Source organism: Saccostrea cucullata, unplaced genomic scaffold, assembly GCF_032062105.1.
Source record: "Saccostrea cucullata isolate Sc308-1 unplaced genomic scaffold, CSIRO_AGI_Scuc_v1 ctg84, whole genome shotgun sequence".
Lineage (NCBI taxonomy): Eukaryota > Metazoa > Mollusca > Bivalvia > Ostreida > Ostreidae > Saccostrea > Saccostrea cuccullata.
In genome coordinates, this window is record NW_026938747.1 from 101370 (window position 1) to 122998 (window position 21629).

Here is a 21629-nt window from a genome sequence, read left to right on the forward strand (position 1 = left end):
TAAAGGCATGTTTGGTAGCCCAACCTCAATATTCAGTTGTCCCGGGCCAGCGGGCTACCGTTAGTGTCGAACCCTGACCTTAGATTCATAAATTGAAAAAATTTAATGAGCATGCAATTAAATTTTCACCCGATTTGTTTTAAGACAATAGTGAACACATCTTAATAGATCCATAAATATTTGTGAAATTGCACTTACTCTGAAAAACCGGTGGGGGGCGTATTTGTCCCTATTGGACAGTTCTAGTTTCTACTTAAAAATTAAATATCAATATCGAGACATGTTACTTTTCTTTTATAATGTCTTACATACATTGTAAGTGTTGTTCGGATATTAGCGAGATCTTAAAATGAAGGTCTACGCAGTTAAGCGATCATGATCAGATTTGGAAACCATGCAAAATCCTGAGACTCAACTTCCATGCGATAAGTGGGGTTACTGAGGTATCACATAAAAGTTGATAATAAGCAGCTACTACCAATTGAATATTGTTGTCTTTTTTACGTGTAGAAAATTTCTAACAGAATTTAGAAGATTTTAATTTATTTTTTGACGTTTTCCTGACTTCACACATAAATTTTAGTAGCTCGGTGCTCCATGACGTTCAATGACGTTCCCATTCTTGGCTTTCATTTTACGCGTTGATTATATATAAATGGCTATGAAACATTCATACACCATCCAATTCAATTTAAAATTTCACCAAATGACGTTTCATTGATACTGTAGCAGCAGGTAAAATTTCATAATTCTTTTTGCGCTACAACTTGCATTTTTTAATTTCGTTAAAAACATGAAAAAGTCTATGTAATATAAACATTCGAAAAAGTAGCATGCTCCGTGAAGCATGTTTTATCAAAATAGTATAGTGTATATTTTTAATTGTCACCGGAAAACATGAAATCTTTGTATATTAATAAGAAAAAAGGGTAAAGTTTTTATCCGGAGAGTTTATTCGGTTTCATGAAAATAGCACGCTCACAACAGAACTTGTCCGCAAACTTTTCTAACAACCCTCGTAGTGCAGAAGTGAATAGGATGAATAGGAAATTTGTGTATAATTCTTAGTCCCATATCGTCACATGTAGCACAGTTAATGTGAATGCACACATACATATTCAATATATTAACATTTCATTGTATTTTAATGTATTGTTTGTATCAACAGTTGTGTAATGTAACTACATGCATGTACAAGTCTGCCATATTGTTTTTGTGAGAGTAGCACAATGTTCATTTTTCTTCATAAAGCGTTTGATCCTGATAATTCACCAAATTTTGCTACATGCGGGCTTGCATTTAAACTTTTTATCTCAGTAAGTGCAAATTTTCAAGAAAGAAATTTTTTATGCCCTCTCTGATTAGAGACTCGGTAACAAATGTCTGTGGTCTGTCTGTTTGACTACAAACGTTTTATCATTTGCCTTGGCTTTTGAATGGTCGGAACTAGAGCTTTCCTATTTCACATTTTTATTGTGACTGACCTTTCTTAGGGTACCAACATTTTTGACCTCATGACCTTCATGACTGTGTTGTCTTTGTGACACTGTTTTTTGGATACCAACTTTTTAAATATCTTGATCTTGGAATTTCACCTACTTTTAAATAGCTTAAACTTGGGTCTTAATTTTTAAATGGTCAGTGCTTTGACTTTCATACCTCAAATTTTTATTCCTTGTGACAAAACCTCTCTTTGCACTGCATCATTTTAAAATTTGTTCCTTGACCTTGTAATTCGACCTACAAACTTTAACAACAGCCATGAGCTGCCATACTAGGAAACCTGTTTTACACAAACACATCTGTGTTGTTCATTGATAGAAATATCACCTGGTTGTCTTATTTTTTTTTGTACCTGGTTTTCTATTTTTTCTAGACCTCCTACTCCACAACAACAGCCCAGAAACGGTTTCCATGACACCCTGCTGAATCACGCAGTCAACTCACTACAGCTGAATGGGGGAGAACCTCAGAAAAGGTAGAATCAAATTTAAAAGTCAAGAAAATCAAGTTTATATATATGCTAGGATGGATCTCTTCATTTTCTATTTATTTGCCTTGATCATTAGCAAAAAAAAGACAATTCTTGTAAAGGTATTTACATCCACTGAATATTTTCTTTATTTCTTGATATATAAAGTGAAAAAAGTTAGCAAAGCCACCTGTATAGAGGTGTAGATATGGTACAAGTTCTGTTGATATTAAAATGACCCACTTCCTCATTTCAGCCCCAGGAAGGTTGCGGCCAGCGTGGAGTGTGTTCCTGTGGATGATGAACATCGTTTGATCGCCCGGTACGCAGCTCGCCTCGCAGCTGACGCAGATAATACAGTGAGTCTAAATTTAGCCTTTTTTAAACTTTGGGTTTGCGTTAAGTAAGGGCTTGGTCAGCATCTGTCACTAGGACTATAAGAAATAACCCCCCAAAAATATCTGCATGTTTGTGTCAGAAGTGCAAAACACAGAGATACAAGTTTACATGTAGGTAATTTAGGAAGTACAATGTACCACAGCTACCAATTAATATTGTACAGTGCTGTTTATCTTGCAATGTCATTTTTAGCATATATTAAAGAATTATATATGATGATCTATTAAATCTTTGTAACAATGTATGCATGTATTTAGCAAACATTGGAGTGAAATTTTCCTTGTAGATTTTCATATTATTGTGTAAGGTGAGGAAAGTAGATCTTTTTATTGAGACCCTGTACTGTACAGTGTGATGTAGCTGCAATAATGTAGCCCCTCCCCCTTGGGGGGGGGGGGGAGGAAAACATCAGATAAAAAAAATTGGAGAGGGTTACATTATTGCAGCTAAGTGTGCTGTATCACTTAGACTGCTGTAGGCAGAGGATTCCATTCTTATTCAAGGTTCACACCTATAGAACTTTATACCAATAGAACTTTGTCTTATTGATGTGCCTCATTAGAGAAGTTAAGATCTTATTTATTTACAGACTAGCTCTGCCTTTCTGTATAGTACAAGTAATAGTGCAGTAAAAGCAGTTTAGATCAAAATCCAAAAATCTGAGCTTTTAAAAAAAAACTATAAAACATGAGTTGTGTTACACAGGATATACAGGTATATTTCTTTACTTTCACAAGCTGTATCCAAAATTATTGTTGGATGAAAAAGAAAATAGTACATGATAGATGGACCAATGCGCACTACATATTCCCATTTTATAATGCAGAACTATTATTTATTTTTTATCTCCATTATTAGATTTAGGGGCTTGGAATGAGTAATAAAAGAAAATTGGTATCTAGAATTCTTGAATTAAAAAAAAAATCCCATAAAATAATTTTAAAAAGTATATGGGTTTAATGCGATTGAATTTCGGTTTTAATACATTACTTTATGAACTCTCTTTTTCTGAAGCTCAAAATAATTGGATATACCCTTTCATAAAACCTATATTATTTTCAAAAAATATGTTTGAATCTTGATAATGTTCTGTCTTTAGATATTAAGTCCAGAAGTGACTATTAAATATTTTGAATCATTTCTAGAATTTTATTTGTTCTTTCTTAGTCTTGTAGACGTACATTAAACTTCTGAAACTGTACATCTTTTCAAAACACTCTTATGTCATATGAGACATTGAATGTTGTGTAGATTTTATTTCAATCGTCTGTCTCGACACTCAGCTTTAATTTCCTCTCTTGCTTAGTAAGTCATCGTTATTAGAAGTCTTGTCTGCGGTTATCTAAGTAATCATTAGGTAGCTCTGGATGCTTCTTATGTTTGATATTAAATCCAAGATGACAAAGAAATTCCTACAAATCAGAGGAAACCAATTTTTATGACAGGGAAAAATCATAAATGGAGACGACCTATTTTTAGGTCCCTTGACCCACAGCTGGCTCAGAGAATATTGGTATCTTAATTTATAGAGTACAGGCACTTTGAAGTGGAGATTTACTCTTTAGATGTTATTATGTCTTAATTTCTTTTGTTAAATAATTAAGTCAGAAAGAAAGTTTTTTTTAAAAAACTGCACCCCCCCCCATTTTCTGCGTGATAAAGAAATTCAACATGGAGGGGATGTCCTGAAAAAGCTGATGCTACTATATGGGTCATATTCATCTCTTAGAAGAAAAAATATGTATAGATAATAATATAATGACTAAAAAATATGGAGTTTGTATATATGGAAATGAGGTGTCTTTTTTTACCAATATACTGTATATATGGAAATGAGGTGTCTTTTTTTACCAATATACATCATATTGTTGTTTTGAACATACATTGATCAGGGTAGCCTATAGTGGAAGGGTACTGGCTTCGTGATCAGGAGGATCAGGTTCAATTCTTATTCACCACACCACATCAAACAAAAGACAAACATATGTAGTGACTGTTCCTTTGCCAAGCATTTGGCATTAGAAATGAAAGTCAAGGGTCTACTGGATGTCGCCCTAAAACCCAAGACCCCGTGTCACGGCAGGTGTTGGCACGATGATGATACCTCACTGCTCAAAGGCCATGAGTGCCAAGTATGGGTCTAAATTTGAAGCCCTTCATTGACTTACGGTGACATTTTTATATCTGCAGAAAATTCTTGAAATGGATGTTAAACAACATTCAATTAATCAACAATGATACAATGACCTTCAAATGAAAAGTTAGGTTAGCTGTATTGACTAAGTTTAAACATGGACACAGTCAAGCTTCTTCTTTAGCACTGTGTAATATCAGGGGATACATTATATTTTTTTCTGAGATGATCACAAGTGGACATATAATTTAATTGTGATTATAAAGCCTATAATCACATCTGAACCAATTTCTGGAGAATTTGGTCTATTCTGAGCTGTCATTGGTATTCATGAATGGATATATTCCTTATTCCTGAAAATATTACTTGTCTTCTACATTAATTGTCATGGAAACAGATTTGTGCAGATCTGTCACAGAAATGGATTGCCCAATATGCCAAGGAAATTCAGAATTAAGTCTTCAGCAGGAGACAGATGCCTAGAATAACAGAACTTAAAGAATTCAAGCTTAAGTACACATACCTCTTAAATGCTTAAGCAGCAAGTATCTATTGTAAATTTTTACATTATTCTTTTTTTTTATAATTTCCTTTTAATGAAATTTATGCATGATGAAAATTTTCTTTAGAACAACAAACGATAAGACACACTTTATAAACATGGAAAGATATAATGGCAGTGTTCATCATAGGATGAAGGAATCATCTCATGGATAAAGACTGAAAAATTTTGGTCAAGAACTTTAGGAGAAAAAGTTAGTGCTTTACTGGGACAACCCTTTTCAAAAGCCATGTTGAAATAGGCCATTTTTACATGCATTTTGAATAAAAGAAAATTGATAGGTATAGGTGTTGATTGACTTAGTACATTTGTTAACAGGATGTAAATGAAGAAATTATTTGACTTGGGTTTCATGAAACTTAAGTTTTAGGGCAGTAAGTGAGTGTATCACTCCTAGTTTTTTTTTCACCCTTGATAATTTTTTGATTTTTCAAAATTATACCATGATGAAGTATTTTGGTATAAAATTATTCTGCACACACAATGATTAGAATCAAGTGGGCAGATTGATCTAGCTGTTAATGTTCAGGTAAGGAAGAAAGAACATCAAAAGTGTTTTTAAAATTACACTCAATGGTCACAATTTTTGTAATTTTCTTCCTGTAATAATTGCTATAATTAAGATTTTGAACTTTGAAATTTTAAAGCATCCTACATGAAACATTTGGACATAAACTTTCTTCCATGTAGTAAGCATTTTAATGGCCAATTCCTGTTTTCAAAGGTTGTGAAATTTCAGTGACACTCTAAAATGCACTTTTCTCAGAAATGGATTGATATTTGTAGATTGTGAAGTATGATTATTTGGAAAAAATGATCCATTATCCCATTTTTTCATTGGTCGCGTCCAAATTAAGCTTGCAGTCCATGTGTATAATTTTATCCCACTCCTTAGCATAGAATGGATTATTGATTAATGAATTTGTTATTAATGAATAGTATTATATTGTATTTAACTGAATTTTGTCTAGATCGTCATTATGTTCAACCCTAGTCTCGTCAGTTTTACGATGCATTTGTCTGCCATCCCGACGGAATACTTTACATACCAAACCCACACCAATAGCATTATAGCGAGCCCAAGAATGATGAAACAAAACAAAAAAAGAGAGAGAAAAATGAAATTTGAGTAAGCAAACTTTGTCATTTTGATATAATTTAGAACTATAAGTATGTATGTAAAAATACAGAGAGGTAAAGACTTGCTTTGAAAATGAAGGATTCATAGCATCCATCATTTTTTTTAAAAATGGGGGGGGGGATTTGGGAGGACAGTCAATTTTCATTAATAAAAATTGAAAGTAAAAGTAAATCTTTAGAATTGTACTGAATGTTTTTTCATGCAGTTTTTAGTGATGCATGTACTATGCAGGCTTTAATTGTCAATAATCTGAATATAGGCAGCATATTGTGTGGTGAATCAGTCATCTTTCCCAAGAGACTCTTGCGACTCCGGAGTTCAGGATGTTCATGTGTAGAAACAATTTCTGTGTCACTTTAGCCAAAATTTGCATGACTTCTAAGGGGCTTTGACAGGAAAGGCAATGATTTAAATTTCTCTGCTCTTTCCAAGTTTCATTTTTTAGCTCACCTGAGCTTTTCTGAACAAAATTTCTTAATAAAAACAAGATGTGTTTGTGAAACACTGATGCTCCCGTATGACAGTTTATGGCAAAGACTGAAGTTTCTCAAATGGAAGTCAAACTCCAAGGTCAAATTTGGTGGTACCCAAAGAAAGGTCTTGTCACAATCAACATACATGTGAATAAATGAAACCTCTAACAGCAAGTGTTCAAAAGTTGTTACAAAGGTTAAAGTTTGGTATTATTTTGTAAAAGTGTGTCAAACTCCAAGGTCAAGAAGTAAAATTTGGTGATACTCAAAGTCTTGTCTCAATGAATACACCTGTGAAATATGATGGCCATAGCCTCACCCAGTCAAAAGTAATGGGCAAGGTTAAAGTTGGTGGACAAACAGACAGACAGATGGACAAGACAAAAACTACATATCCTGACAAATCTTCGATTACGTGGACATAAAATTGATATTTGAAAAGATGACTTGTCAAACACCTGTGCACTCTAAGTCTTCTTTTTGTCTTCAATTTTTCAATAGAAATATATCCTATACCATAGTAACAAACCGCTACAGATAGGTGATTTCAAATATTCAACCAGTGAATAGCAGATATTTGAATACGATGGAACAAGGGTACAGTGAACTTGCTTTTAATGAATTACAGCTATAGATGAGTGGTTTTTGTCCCCCATCATTTTATAAAACTTCAAACTTATTAAATATATAATGGAATCGTTTATGTTTATGGCCTTGGCACTAAGCTATAAGCATGTTTTAATTTATAATTATGAAAAAATATCACCTAAGATTAGGGGGAAAACTCAGGTGAGCTTTGAAGAGTTGAGGCCTCTTGCTATTTGAGGAATTGTCATTTAAAGGGGCTTCTCACTATGATTTGAGAATTTTGTTTTCCAAATGTTAAAAAGGCACTAATTTTGTTGTCAGTTTCCGTTGTTTTTATGTGACAGCATTGCAAGACCATTTGTGTTTTTTTTTTTTCCTTTGCCAGCAATTCCTATGCTTTATGGTCACACAGAAAAATGTTTTACCATGAATGTACAAGTGACTTTTTTGAGTTCAGTGGTGAACTCGATTTTGAAATATGATTTGAATGTATTACAGTGAGCTTTGAATTTCTCCATAAGCGAGGGGAATTTGATTTCAGCAGTGATGGTCAAATTACTCTGGAAGCAAAAGTGTGATCAATTTGGCTGTTGATATTTTCCTACAATGAATTAAACCAAAAGTTTAAAAGCAATTCTAGCTGTGCCCACACACGCAAAGTTTAATTCAAAGATATATATCCTGTGTAAATTCCTGTCAATTGGTCTAGCACAAATCAATACCCAGCAATTAATCATAATAAAAAAAGGTATCAAATATTTCACTAAATATCAGAGGTAGCAAAATATAAATGTTGAAAAAGATGGTTTAAATGGTAGAAAAACGGAGACTAGATCAATTTGTATGATATCAGACCTCGCGTATTGGAACATCAGTGTGTGAATATCATCGACGGTGGTCTAAGACAGAACCCTCACAAGCTACGTCCTTAAGTGTCAAAAACAGCAGATTTTTCACATTGTCAAGTGAACATATTTCTTATGCTGTCAATACAGCTTATGGCCGTTTTGTTTGCTGTCGGCTCCGTTGGAATTATTTAATGCGTTGGACATGTAAAAGATCAATTATCACTTGCGGAACTTTTTTATCTGCTTACGACGTTATGGGTTAAGCTATTGAATTTTTGTACAATCTTCTTAAATCATTGGTAAATTCTATCAATAATAATGAATTGATATCAAATACTTTGCGAAGAAAGAATGATTGTGGAAAGTGATTTAATATTGTAGGAATCTGAATGTATTTAAAATTATGCATTTTGAAAATTAATAAAACTATATTTTATAAAAGTGTGATATCATGATGTCAATTCTATAGTCTCGAAAGATATTACATCCTTGATAAAATCATAAGCAAAATAAACTTCCTAGCGAAGCACACACATAAATAAAGTAATCATAGATTAACTGTCGTTCATTGCACTCAAAGGTAAGAGGAATTAGTATTGATTTAATAAACCTAAGATATATTGTATGAAAATGATGTATATTTTATTAATCGTTGTGTTTTAACAATCATGCATTCAGTTTTAATGTCAACCCAAACATAAATCATTCGTAATAAAACCATCTCGTTAGAAGAAGTAGATAATCCAAGTTTATAGCTCGCAGACAATTAATGACCAGGAAGCCAACGAACCACACCAAAATGATGATTTCATCCCAGTTTTATTTTTTCATAAAATTGGACAATAATACAAATTAGAACGGGAATCAAAAAAGTGGAAATAAGCATTTCTATTTAGATTCAGGGAAAAGGAAAAGAATTGTGTGCTGTAAATTATTTCTTTAATTTCTGATTAAATGAACAAGAGGGAGGGTTAGAAATTAAAACATGTCTGGATATTTTTCTGCAGTACAGTGACAATTCTTTTTAAAAAGATGTTTTATATAAATGAATGAGAAGTAAATTTTATGGCTTGAACTGTTAAAAAAATTTATTTATTAATATTATTTTTAGCTCACCTGAGCCGAAGGCTCAAGTGAGCTTTTCTGATCAAAATTTGTCCGTTGTCTGTCGTAGTCGTTGTCGTTGTCGTCGTCGTTGTCGTCGTCGTTAACTTTTCACATTTTCATCTTCTTCTCAAGAACCACTGGGCCAATTTTAACCAAACTTGGCACAAAGTATCCTTGGGTGAAGGGGAATCAAGTTTGTTCAAATGAAGGGCCATGCCCTTTTCAAAGGGGAGATAATTATGAATTAGAGAAAAATTAATGGCATTTTTAAAAAATCTTGTTCTCAAGAACCACTGGGCCAGGAAAGGTGAAACTCATTTGGAATCATCCTCAGGTAGTGTAGATTCAATTTTGTTCAAATCATGACCCCCGGGGCAAGGGTGGGGCCAAAATGGCCGACCCAATTTTTACATAGGAATATATAGGAAAAATCTTTAAAAATCTTCTTCTCAAGAACCACTGGGCAAGGAAAGATGAAACTCATGTGGAATCATCCTCAGGTAGTGTTGATTCAAGTTTGTTCAAATCATGACCCCCGGGGGCAAGGGTGGGGCCAAAATGGCCGACCCAAGTTTTACATAGGAATATATAGGAAAAAATCTTTAAAAATCTTCTTCTCAAGAACCACTGGGCCAGGAAAGATGAAACTCATTTGGAATCATCCTCAGGTAGTGTAGATTCAAGTTTGTTCAAATCATGACCCCCGGGGCAAGGGTGGGGCCAAAATGGCCGACCCAAGTTTTACATAGGAATATATAGGAAAAATCTTTAAAAATCTTCTTCTCAAGAACCACTGGGCCAGGAAAGATGAAATTTATGTTGAATCATCCTCAGGTAGTGTAGATTCAAGTTTGTTCAAATCATGACCCCTGGGGCTAGGGTGGGGCTAAATCTTCTTTTCAAATACTTCAAAGTTATGATTAGTGTTATTTATATAGAATCATCCTCAGGTAGTGTAGATTCTATTTTGTTCAAATGATGAATGCTTTGGGGGGGGGGGGTAAATTCAAGCCTGATGTGCTCAGGTAAGCGCTGTGGCCCCTGGGCCTCTTGTTTTTTTAATGACTCCATCATGAAATCGTTATGGCGTAAAGTTTTTGTAACAGATAGACAGACCATGAGAAACACAGGGGGCAAAAAGGTATTTAAAAAAAAGAGAGATAAAGAAACTGCCTTAACTTTTGTAAAAATGTGTCAAATAACAAAATTCGTATTCAAGGGAAGATATCAAAGAGAAGATCCACACACGCACACAAACCAATAACAAAAAATAAATTTTGAAAACGATGAGTACTTATAAGAAAAATATTTTAATGACGCAAAAAAAAAAAGATCAGACTTCTGCTTAAGGTTTGTATACCACGACATAAGCTAAATGTAATAACCATATTCCCTAATTAATTAAATAATCAACATTATTTAAGAGTTTCTACTCCAAGGTGCCAGTTACAAAATAGAAGTTTGTGTCAATGTTTGAGAAATGTGTGTCTGATTGCTGAAAATAGAACAAGAAAATAATTCAGATAAAAATGATTTCCTTATACAGCACAAAACACCAGCTTATCAAATGTTAATGATCAAATTAACAGTTAAATCAAGGTGCTTTTAATGGCCCAGTTGGGCCGGCTCTTGTTACACAACAAGATAACAACATTAGCATCATGAAACATTGACAGTATACTGATCCGTATAGATTTTCAACTGTTTTCGTTGTGTATTTATTATTCTCTGAACAGTTCATCAATAGTTAATGAATGGGTTCTTTAGTTTTGTTCCCAGAAAATTGATTGGCATATTTATATAGGCATTTATCATGAGAAAGAGAGAGAAAAAAGTGAGGTTTTTTTGTTTGTGATGAAGTGAAACAAAGAGATGGGCAAAGTGTGGTAATGAGTCTCTCTGTAGTATAGCCTTTGTTTCTTGTTTGTTCAGCTTTTGTTGGGAATTTCCCATATCATCAAAACTTTGCGATTGACACTCAAATTCAATGCTTCACACATATTGGCATCAGGATCCAACTTTGTATTTACACTACAGCCAACTAAAAGTACCCCTAAGCTTTGGCGGCAGAAAATGTCACAGACAGTTTTAGAATTGTTTTCCTTTTTTTCTCTGTTGACATAATTCCCGCAATTATTCATGTCATTTAGAGACAAGACCAGGAAAAAAAAAATCTCAAATAGCCAATAGTGTTTTACGAGAGAGATGCGATAGAGAGGGTATTGAGAACTAATATAATGCTGAATCAGGTTATAGCAGTCACAGACACAGAGGCAGGGACACCACGGTTTATATATATGGATTATTGCTATACATATGGCACCTCGATTTAACAAAAGTCGGGAGACGGTGTGGATCTGTTATATAATAACAATCTCTTGTATACAGTGAGGAACAGACTCCAGATGATAAGGATTAATGTGATAAAAAGCATGAGGGATACTATTACTAGTTTATAAAAATCTATCCATATTGATGTTTTACATCAAATGCACAATATGTCAAATGGATATAATTATCTATCAATAATGTAGTGTTTAGATAGTACTGGTCACGTCCCCCTCATACATTTATTGACAGTTTACGATGAATTGATCTTTTGAGTGCTGACATTTTGTGTGGACGTTTTTCTCAAACTTGAAAAAATATCATTGGAGAAAAATATAATTTTTTACCTGGGAATTAAATCAGCAATCATGAAAACTTTTTTCCAAAAAATCCGAAGAAGCAAATCTCAACAAAGTGTGAAACGGAATCGAAATCCTATACTTGTGGTAAGTTTTAACAAGATTATTTAAAACCAAACTTGTTGTAACTTGTGGGATCAAGTAATTCGCACATGGTAAGTTTCCCCTAGAATTATTAGAAACTTTTCCTTGGGTAAGTCGTCGCCTGCATGGCGCAGTGGTCAGAGTGTCTGCTCTAGAGTTGCGGAGTAAGGAATAAATCCTTACGTCGGGGGTTCGAATCCCACTGTGGGATGTGGAGACCGGTCCGTCAGATGAGACCGTATAAAGCGAGGCCCTGAGTTGCAGTAGATGCTGGCACGAAAAAGATCCCTCACTGCTAAATGGTCCTGAGTGCTGAGTATAGGTCAAAATTTGTAGCTCTCCACCGGCAATGGTGGCGTTTCCACAAGAGTGAAAAATTTTCAAGAGTTACATTAAACAACATACAATCAATCAATCCTGGGGATAAGTCTCTAGATTATGCTATACAAGTGGTAATTTTTTTTCCTCAGTTGGAATATTTCCTATTTAATATGCAGTGTCCTGGTGTAAGTTTTAATTTGTTCATGTTATTTTACACTTAACTTCTTGCTAAGTGAAATATGGAGATAAGAAACTGTAATCAAGCTCAATTCAAAGTCCACTAAAAAAATGTGGAGCAGGTTAAGTATGCTAGACCTCTAAATCCATCAGAGGTGGGATCAGGTGCCATGGAGGAGTAAGCATCCCCTGTCACGTAGTCACACTGGATGTTTGTTTCTTGCTAATTAAATTTCAAATTTTTATTGTGATTTAATACACATATTTTACATTAGCTTTTGGGATATTTTGCCAAGGTTTGTGATAAATACAAGTGTGTACGTTTCAACATGAATTTTATCTCCCTCCTCTGGTAAGTTTTGATAGGTAAATTTTAATCTGTTCAGATGCAGGTTATTTTTAATATGTATTCTTTCATTATTGAACCAATTAAGTCTATAAGTGAAGGTTTTAAAATTGATTATTATTTAATAATTCCAAAAATAGCTAATACATCAATATTGTTATATCATAATATTTATAATCAATGCTTATGCAGTTAAGCCTCTTTAATAATTCAGAATCACAGTTTATGGTGATTGCATGTAGTTTTTTATGAATTTTTTTCTAATGTTTACTGAATCCATAGTATTAGTATATTAAGCAAAATGCAAAAATCTAATCAGTAATGTTTAAGAAATATCCATAAAGTAAAAATTATAAATCCACTCATTGCTATAGTAAATTGTCTGCAACTAAATATTTTTCAAACAGATTTGTTTTGTTTTTTTAAAATATGTTTGATAATCACCACATTTCCCCCTGTTTAGGCAAGAAGTCCTACAGAGTTGAACTTCAGCCTAGACTCCAACAAGGCTCAGAGGGAGCTAATATCCCAACTGGAGGCCAAAAACAGGTAAGAACACAGGGGCTTCTCTGTTTGTTGATTTAGAAGAATCAGCAGGGAAATTATGGCTATTGTTGATCAGACATGATGTAGAAACACTGGCTCTGTGATATTGTGTGTGAACTGTTGACCAGATCAAACAAGCCTATACTCCTTCAGTCACATTAGACCTTTGTGTAAACACAGCTGATTAGTAATGAAGATAGCATATTCCCAAAGAGTACAGTTTGATTATGTAAAATGTATGAATTTCCATCAGAGGTCATTGGTCACATGCTTAACATTATTTATTGTTATAGAATACACTGATATTTTTTTTATGAAAAATTATATTTCTAAGTAAACGTTTTATTTAAAAACGAAAAAGATATGCCCTAATAAAATCCAAAATTGTTTATAGACATAAAAGTATAACTGAGTCAGACCCCACATGTTCAAAAGTAAAATTTAGTAATATAAATTGATTATATTTGGTAAAATGAGCAGAAAACAAAACCTGTTCTACAAAACTAGGAGAAAGAACTCGTATTGTTTAAGTGCTACCTCTAAAATTATTTTAGTATTCTTTAAATAAAGAAATAAGTGTCACAGTAGAGCTGCAATCTTGTCAGAGACTTTTATTTACCAAGTACTTGTCAGAGACCTTTAGTTATAACCACTACCAGTAGGGCTACAATCTTGTGAGAGATCTTTCAATGGTTATAACTGCTGGTTTGGTGACTGCTATGTTGCAGATTCTGATATGAATTTTTACAGCAATTACTGTCATAAAACATATGATTTTGTTTGACAAGCTATCTGTAACTGTCACAGACCTAAGAGATTATTGACAGAGGGGGGTACCCTCCCTAGAGATTTCCCTGTCACAGGGCACCAAACCGGAAACTTACAACATCAGCTGAAGTTTGACCGCTATCAATTACATTAACAGCCCACTAATAAGTCAATTTGTCATCGAATTTGTATCCCAGAGGACTGGGTAAATATGAACTAGTGTTAAAGCAAGCTCCGACAACTAGATCTAGCATTCTCTATGGTTTTTGTGGACAACTTATTATCAAGAGCAAGAATGCCTTTGTTTGTAAGGCCTGCAAAACATAGCAGCCACATAGAGATCTTGATGTCTATTGTTTGTCTGTCAGTCTTTCTGGGAAAAATCTTCAACAAATCTTAATTTATACATGCAAATTTTTTAGAATCAAACTCAAATTATTTATTTTTCAGAATTTTCTTAAAACTATATGTGTTGGTGAAGTACTATAAAATTATCAAATAATTTTTTTTTTTAAATCAATTTTTGCTAATTTGAACATATACCAAGATTCAGACATCAATTATATATCTTTCAATTTATTCATACTATTTCTAAGCCTTAGCTGAATTAACATAAAAGAAATTAGACTTGCTACAGGTTGTTTATTAAGGAAAGGAATGGACAGACATGAAGCAAATAAAAGGAATCAGAATAAAGATGAGAAGAGATGTGCTTTATTGCAGACTAGCGACAATTTATGATTGGCTTAGACATAAGGCCATGGTACTTAACACCTTAGGAACTTGTATTTTTATTCGGAGAATGTCAAATAAATCCTGGGTCTTGAACTGATTTGTCATTTCCTAAAAAATTAATGTTCATAATGAATTCAGAAAGTCCAAATTACATAGCATATAATTGAGAAAGGGAGGTCACTGACCCTTATTATCTCCCCTACACAATTCCACATGAATAAAACCAATTGTGGAAATATCTACAAAATCCATAGCATTTTAGAATTATTTATGTAAGATAGTTAATTGTTGAATAAAATCAACAAAAAAAAATTTTGCGAGCTCTGGTTATTGTGATATATATTATCTATAACATTACAATAAACACAAATATTTGAAAGCAGACAGACTCTTGTCATTATGCAAAAATAAAGTTCATATGTGAATAAAAAGCAATTTACAGTACTTAGTTCATTTTACACGGCAGAATTTCACAGTAAAATCAAAGGTAGTTTTCAGCTCACTTGAGCCAAAGGGACAGACTTAGCAAAAATTCTCTAAGTTTTAGAAGTTCTTAAATATATTCAGAACTTTTCAAATGCCCATATTGTCTCTCTGAAATTCAAATACTGGGTAATATTTGCCTTTTGGAGATTACAAGAACTATGTGCACTTGGCCAATTTCAATGAAACTTGACATAGAGCATCATTTTGGAATGTTGATTACAAATATGTCCAATTTAAGGACAATGTTCTCTTCTAGAAGACAATGAAGTTGTAGGTTCATTAGAAATGTATAATTACATGTACTATAAACAATGTGCCTGACATAAGATCCACACTAAAATAAACTATGTATTTTGATCAGGGAGATTATGAGAGAAATCCACAGGCTTCGATCAGAGCAAGAGGCTCATGCACGGAGTACAGAAAGTGCCCAGTATAACCCAACGTTACTGGCAGAATTACGACAGCTCAGGCAGCGTAAAGATGAGCTGGAGTCCAGAATGTCGGCCTTACAGGACAGTCGTAAAGAACTGATGGTACAGCTGGAGGGGCTGATGAAACTGCTGAAGGTATGGGGGAACATTGGTTAAATCTGTAACTGTGTTGAGGGGGAAGCCCTCAATGCAGTTAGGATATGTCCCATGTATCTGCAAAGTAGCAAAACAATAAATCCACTCCAGTTGATTTTGAAGAATAGGAATTAAAGGAGTTGCACTCAATCACTTAAGTAAACTTAAGTAATAATAACAGGCCTTTTTGATCTTTTTAAGCTTTTTGTATATTCATTCTACCATTAAGAAAAATAATCTACATAAAGATATCTTAATATATATCCTTGCTCTTAATTGATTTAATTGATAATCCATGTTGAGTTCAGAATTCTTCTTAGTTAAGCATAGAATAGAATTTTTTTGCCTTGTTTATTTTGCCAACAAGTGAAACGAATTCTATGATTATACAGGGTCTGTAGCACAGTATTATTTAAATGATGGAATGTTCCCTATGATTGAACATCATAGGGGGTGGGGGTGGGATGAAAGTGCAGTTAACTCAGTAAAAGACTGTTACAGTATAAGAATTTTCAGCAAGGGTTGAATTTTGGCATTATTAATGATTTTAAATTTACATCTCTCTAAATATGAAATGCTAGTTTTTAAGGACAATTTGCTAAATTAATTTGCACCTCTCTAAAATTTCCACTTATACATATGTTAATATGATCCATTGGATTACTGTACACTGATTTAATTAGCTTCAGTATTCTACAATCGTTTGTCACTTTTTTCCCCTCTTATATTTCTCTTTGGATTTGAACATTTGCTGTAAAAATATATACGAAATATATATATGAATTCTCAGCAATTAAAAAAATCTAGCCACTTCCTAGTCCTTACAAGACCCCATAAGATTAGTCACACACACAGAGGAGAGCTGATTTATAGTATTAAAGCAGAATGAATTCTTGTTAAAGGGGAAGCGGGCTGAAGCTAAACATCAATCAGAGAGCAAGCTAGGCCTCAGTATACATCAGTATGGGATAGTTAGCAGAAATAAGGTGTTTCATTAGATAGATTTCAGTAGCGACTGTTATAGATGATAGTGTTAGGGTCCCCTGAGTGATGATACTTCCTTAAGGTCCTGACTCCTGAGTGATGATACCACCTTAAGGTTTGGCAGTGTTAATGGTGTTCACAGGAACAAATGTTAGGCTTCTCAATGAACTCCATCTACATCAACAATCCTTTGGTTTCTGAAATTTAAAAATAAATATTCTACTACATTCATACTTTTGACATGTACAAGCTAACATATCAATAAATATGTTTCCACAAATATCATGTTACATTTGTATTGAATTTTTTCTATTGTCATGGTGTATATTTTTGATTGATGTATAGTGAATTTAATTATTTATAAGGTTTAATTTCTTTTCAAATACCGGTAGGAAATAGGGAATTTCATTTTTGAAAGGAAATTTTCCTTTTTCACAATCGATTAGGTTTGATTAATTATGGAGGAACAGACTTTATTTTATGCTATCAAGATGAAGTGACTAGTCATATTTAGAAATTTTCAAAGAGCTACAGTATTGATTTCAAATACTGAAATATAAAGATTGTATTTTTGATGTCCTTATGAAGTTAACAGTTTTATTTTGAATATACAAATATGAATAAGTAACTTTTGAGATTAAAGGCAAATTTTCAAATCAGATTGAAACAAAAAAGAATTATATCATTCAGATGAATCCTATTGGTCAATTAAAAATGTCAAAATTTGGAGGTGAATTGTTTCACCTGAATTCAAAACTGGAATTTTTTTAATTGTAATTTCAGACACACCCCACCTCCCCTCGAGCTGTCCCCACTGAGAGCACCAGCAACCCCCACCATCAGAACCTCTCACAGTCCCTCCCAGACAGGTACCCTGCCCCCAATATCCCCACCACACCCGCCATGGAGTCCTCCATGCTAGCGGGGGTAGGGGGCGAGGTGCGGCAGGCGTTCTATAATCCCGGCCCAGTGGAAAACGTTCGGCTGATCCGGAATGACCTCATGTGTGCTGCTGATTCTGTCACCAGTGCCATGTCTTCACTCGTCAAAGAACTCAACTCAGGTAAACTCAGAGAGAACTCAACTCAGGTAAACTCAGAGAGAGATAAACTGATAGATATCTCAACTCAGGTAAACTCAGAAAGAGATAAAGTGTTAGTAAAACTCAACTCAGGTAAGCTCAGAAAGAGATTAAGTGATAGTAAACTCAACTCAGGTAAACTCAAAAACAGATGAAGTGTTAGTAAACTCAACTCAGGTAAACTCAGAAATAGATAAAGTGTTAGTAAACTCAACTCAGGTAAACTCAGAAATAGATAAAGTGTTAGTAAACTCAACTCAGGTAAACTCAGAAAGAGATTAAGTGATAGTAAACTCAACTCAGGTAAACTCAAACACAGATAAACTGTTAGTAAACTCAACTCAGGTAAACTCAGAAATAGATAAAGTGTTAGTAAACTCAACTCAGGTAGACTCAGAAAGAGATTAAGTGATAGTAAACTCAACTCAGGTAAACTCAGAAAGAATTTATAGAGATAAAGTGATAGAAAACTCAACTCAGGTAAACTCAGAGAGAACTTATTGAGATAAAGTGATAGAAAACTTAATTCAGGTAAACTCGGATAGAATTGATTGAGATAAAATGATAAAAAAAAAAAACTCAGTTAATTCGAAGAAAACTTAACCCATGTAAACCAATAAAGAACAACTAAGGGAAACTCAGGTTAACTCGGAGAACTTAATGAGATAAAGGAGTGGAATAGTTCTGATTGCATAACAAAAGGAAAAGATAAAGGTTTCAAATTGTACATTATGAATGATCAAGAGGGGAAGGGGTGATAATATGTCAGTTGTAGTCAGGATGGAAAAGTGCATCCTTATTCAATGTACTTGACCAAAATTGCTTCCATCATATGTATATAGTTTACAAATAATATTTGATATAGATTTTCCTATTTTCGAAAAAATTTGTACCAAGATTTTCTTATCATATAGTATATTTTTATCTCTTATATTTTACTCTTTTCTTACTTTCAGAGGCCAGTAGTAGTGATGAAGATGAAGACAACATTAGAAAACAAGAAGGTACTACTGAATTGGTGTTTTGCTCCAGTTTGCCTATTTTTTTTTTTTCGACACTCTCAATATAACCAGGGTTTGTCCTGTAGTTTTCCCTTTCCATTACAGTGGCATTAGTCTATTTATTTGAGTTCTATTAAAGAATTGCAGGATTCTAAAAGTAATATCCTTTTCTTATAATGGTGTACTTTCTTATAATGTTGTACTTAGTTAGATACAGTTTAGCTTACCTAATCTAAGAATTCTTGAATTCTACAATTGATATGTTGAAATTAGTAAGAAGTCCCAAACATTTTAGATATATTAACCTCTTTTTGCTCTATTTTTTTTCCTCAATCTTATAAAGTTTGATTTAATAAGTTTGAACTGTATTTATAATTTTCCTGTTTCTGTAGCCAACTTAGAAATGGAGGAAGTGTATATTGTGGAATCTCAGGATGAAGTGGACAGCTGGCAGAATGAAATTCTACACCGTATGGATCAGGACCAGGACTTTTTATCCCAGCTGAAGGCTCGACGGAACAGAAATAATAATCAGAGTGATAGTGAAACAGAGTTAGTAACAAAAACATAAAATCTCAATACACTGTATTTAAAGGACCAAAGTCTCAGAAATTTGCTGAGTAGTATGTAATATGTCCTAGTATTAAATTTTCATTATGTACTTTGCTAAATTGAGCTTGAGATAATTATATGTCCCCCCACAACTGTGGATGACAAATTCATTTTTGCACAACAATTCTTCACTAGAATCATTCTGATATTGTATTTACAGTTCCCTGCCCCCTCCCTCCTACGCGTCAGTTACAGAGAGTGCCACGCCCTACTACCCCGTCTCCAACAACAACCGGGAGGGAACGGAGGACGGAGATTCCTTTGTTCTGACGGACGACAACAAAACGGATGATGACGCAGAGCTGTACGACAATCATCCCAAGGTAAGCTAATGACAATATAGAATAAGTAATGCTTAGGATAAATAATATCAGTGTATATTTCATACACACTGTAAGTGTAACTTGTGATGATGAAGCAGAGCTATACAACAATCATGCCAAGGGAAAGAACTCTCCAAAGTCAATGACAATGTGTAATTGGTTAACTAATGCTTAGGAAAATTATAACAGTGTAATCAATGCTAAGTCATACACATTGTAAGTGTATCTTATGCTTGAGACAGGTTATTAACAGGGTGAATAAGTATAAGAAGCATTATACAATAACAGTATTAATGACTGCGGAATCGTCATTACTTATGGGGATAAATGTTCACAAGTCAAACTAACCCATGAATTTACATCCACACAAACAATAAGTTGTCTGTACATCAATTCAATTAAATTACATGTAAATGTTTACATTGACTTATATTTAGATAAAAAATGCTGAAATTAATATCATATATTTAAGAGTCAAAATCAGCAAGCATCGAGCATTGAATGGAAAGTCAAAATTTTATTTTTTCAAAAGCTTTTGGTATATGAAAGATTTTGTCCTACCTAATGCTAAAACACAATTAAAATTTTTTTTTGAACGTATGAAGGGACTGGTATCCAAGGAAATTCATTTCCTTAGCAACGGGCTCAAAAATCCTTATGAAAATCAATGATTTTTAGACATTTTTCTATGAATATTTTTTCTGAACGTGATAAGATGAGGTATTTTGGTTACTTTATTTGTTGAAAGGTGGAATTACTTTATTCTTAAAAAACAGGAAAAACAAAATTTCTGTACTGATATTGTTGCCATGACAACGGGAAAAGAACATGGCGTCAATGCTTATTAATTTTGAAAAAAGTTACATATGTTTATAACTATATACACAAAATCTGCAACCACTGCTGGAAAAATGAACGTTGTGATCTTGTTACGGGTTATCTATATGTCATATCTATACAATAAAATTTGCAGGCAACTTTAGTAGAAAAAAGTTACAAATGGTTAAAATGTGTGATAATCTGGCATTTATAAGCTTTTTTGAAGGGATGGGGGTAATTTGAATACATGTACAGTGTCCATTATATTGGTCATATTGGTTCTGATCAATGCATACTCATAATTTTACTATTGTTGATAAATAAATGCCCATTCAATTTCAAAAGGAATTTTATATTCCTCACAAACGAAACTTTGAAAGGGGGGGGGGGGGGGGTAGGAATCACCTTGTTCACCGATCCATATGTATGTAAAATTTTGACTTGTCCATAACATTTCAATGAAGTGCCACTGAAAGTTCATACTTGATATTAAGATTGCTTGTGATCGAGAGATTGTCAAAAACTTGACTCAAGGTCATTTGAACAAGTTCAAGGTCATTGGTAGAAGAAAAGTGCAATCTTCGCCCATTCTGTAACATTCTAATGAAAAGACTTGGTTTCATCTCGGGAATTATTTTTGAACTGTAGGTTTGTCATGACCTTGACCAAAGTTCATTTGGACATGTTTGACCTTGACTCAAGGACATAGCTTTTTCAAGGTCACTGCAGTAAAAGTGTACTATATGAGTTTGTGCTCAACACAACGGTTTTACTACTTATGACTTGAGTATTTGTCATAGTCATTTTTGGTAAGTACATCTACACTAGCAAAATTTTAATAGGTTTCAAATTAATATTTGGACCTT

The 21629-nt window shown here is 33.6% G+C and overlaps 1 protein-coding gene across 2 annotated transcripts in view; it reads left to right on the plus strand.

The window, feature by feature from the left end:
* Positions 1 to 21629, plus strand: part of LOC134251155 (dystrobrevin beta-like) — a 59261-nt gene that overhangs the window by 30043 nt on the left and 7589 nt on the right. For both annotated transcript variants that reach the window (XM_062733521.1, XM_062733522.1), the window contains 8 exons: positions 1877 to 1978; positions 2229 to 2331; positions 13303 to 13388; positions 15736 to 15943; positions 17711 to 17990; positions 18965 to 19012; positions 19402 to 19561; positions 19782 to 19944. In XM_062733521.1, coding sequence (XP_062589505.1) covers positions 1877 to 1978; positions 2229 to 2331; positions 13303 to 13388; positions 15736 to 15943; positions 17711 to 17990; positions 18965 to 19012; positions 19402 to 19561; positions 19782 to 19944 — 1150 coding nt within the window. The remainder of the gene's footprint in view (positions 1 to 1876; positions 1979 to 2228; positions 2332 to 13302; positions 13389 to 15735; positions 15944 to 17710; positions 17991 to 18964; positions 19013 to 19401; positions 19562 to 19781; positions 19945 to 21629) is intronic.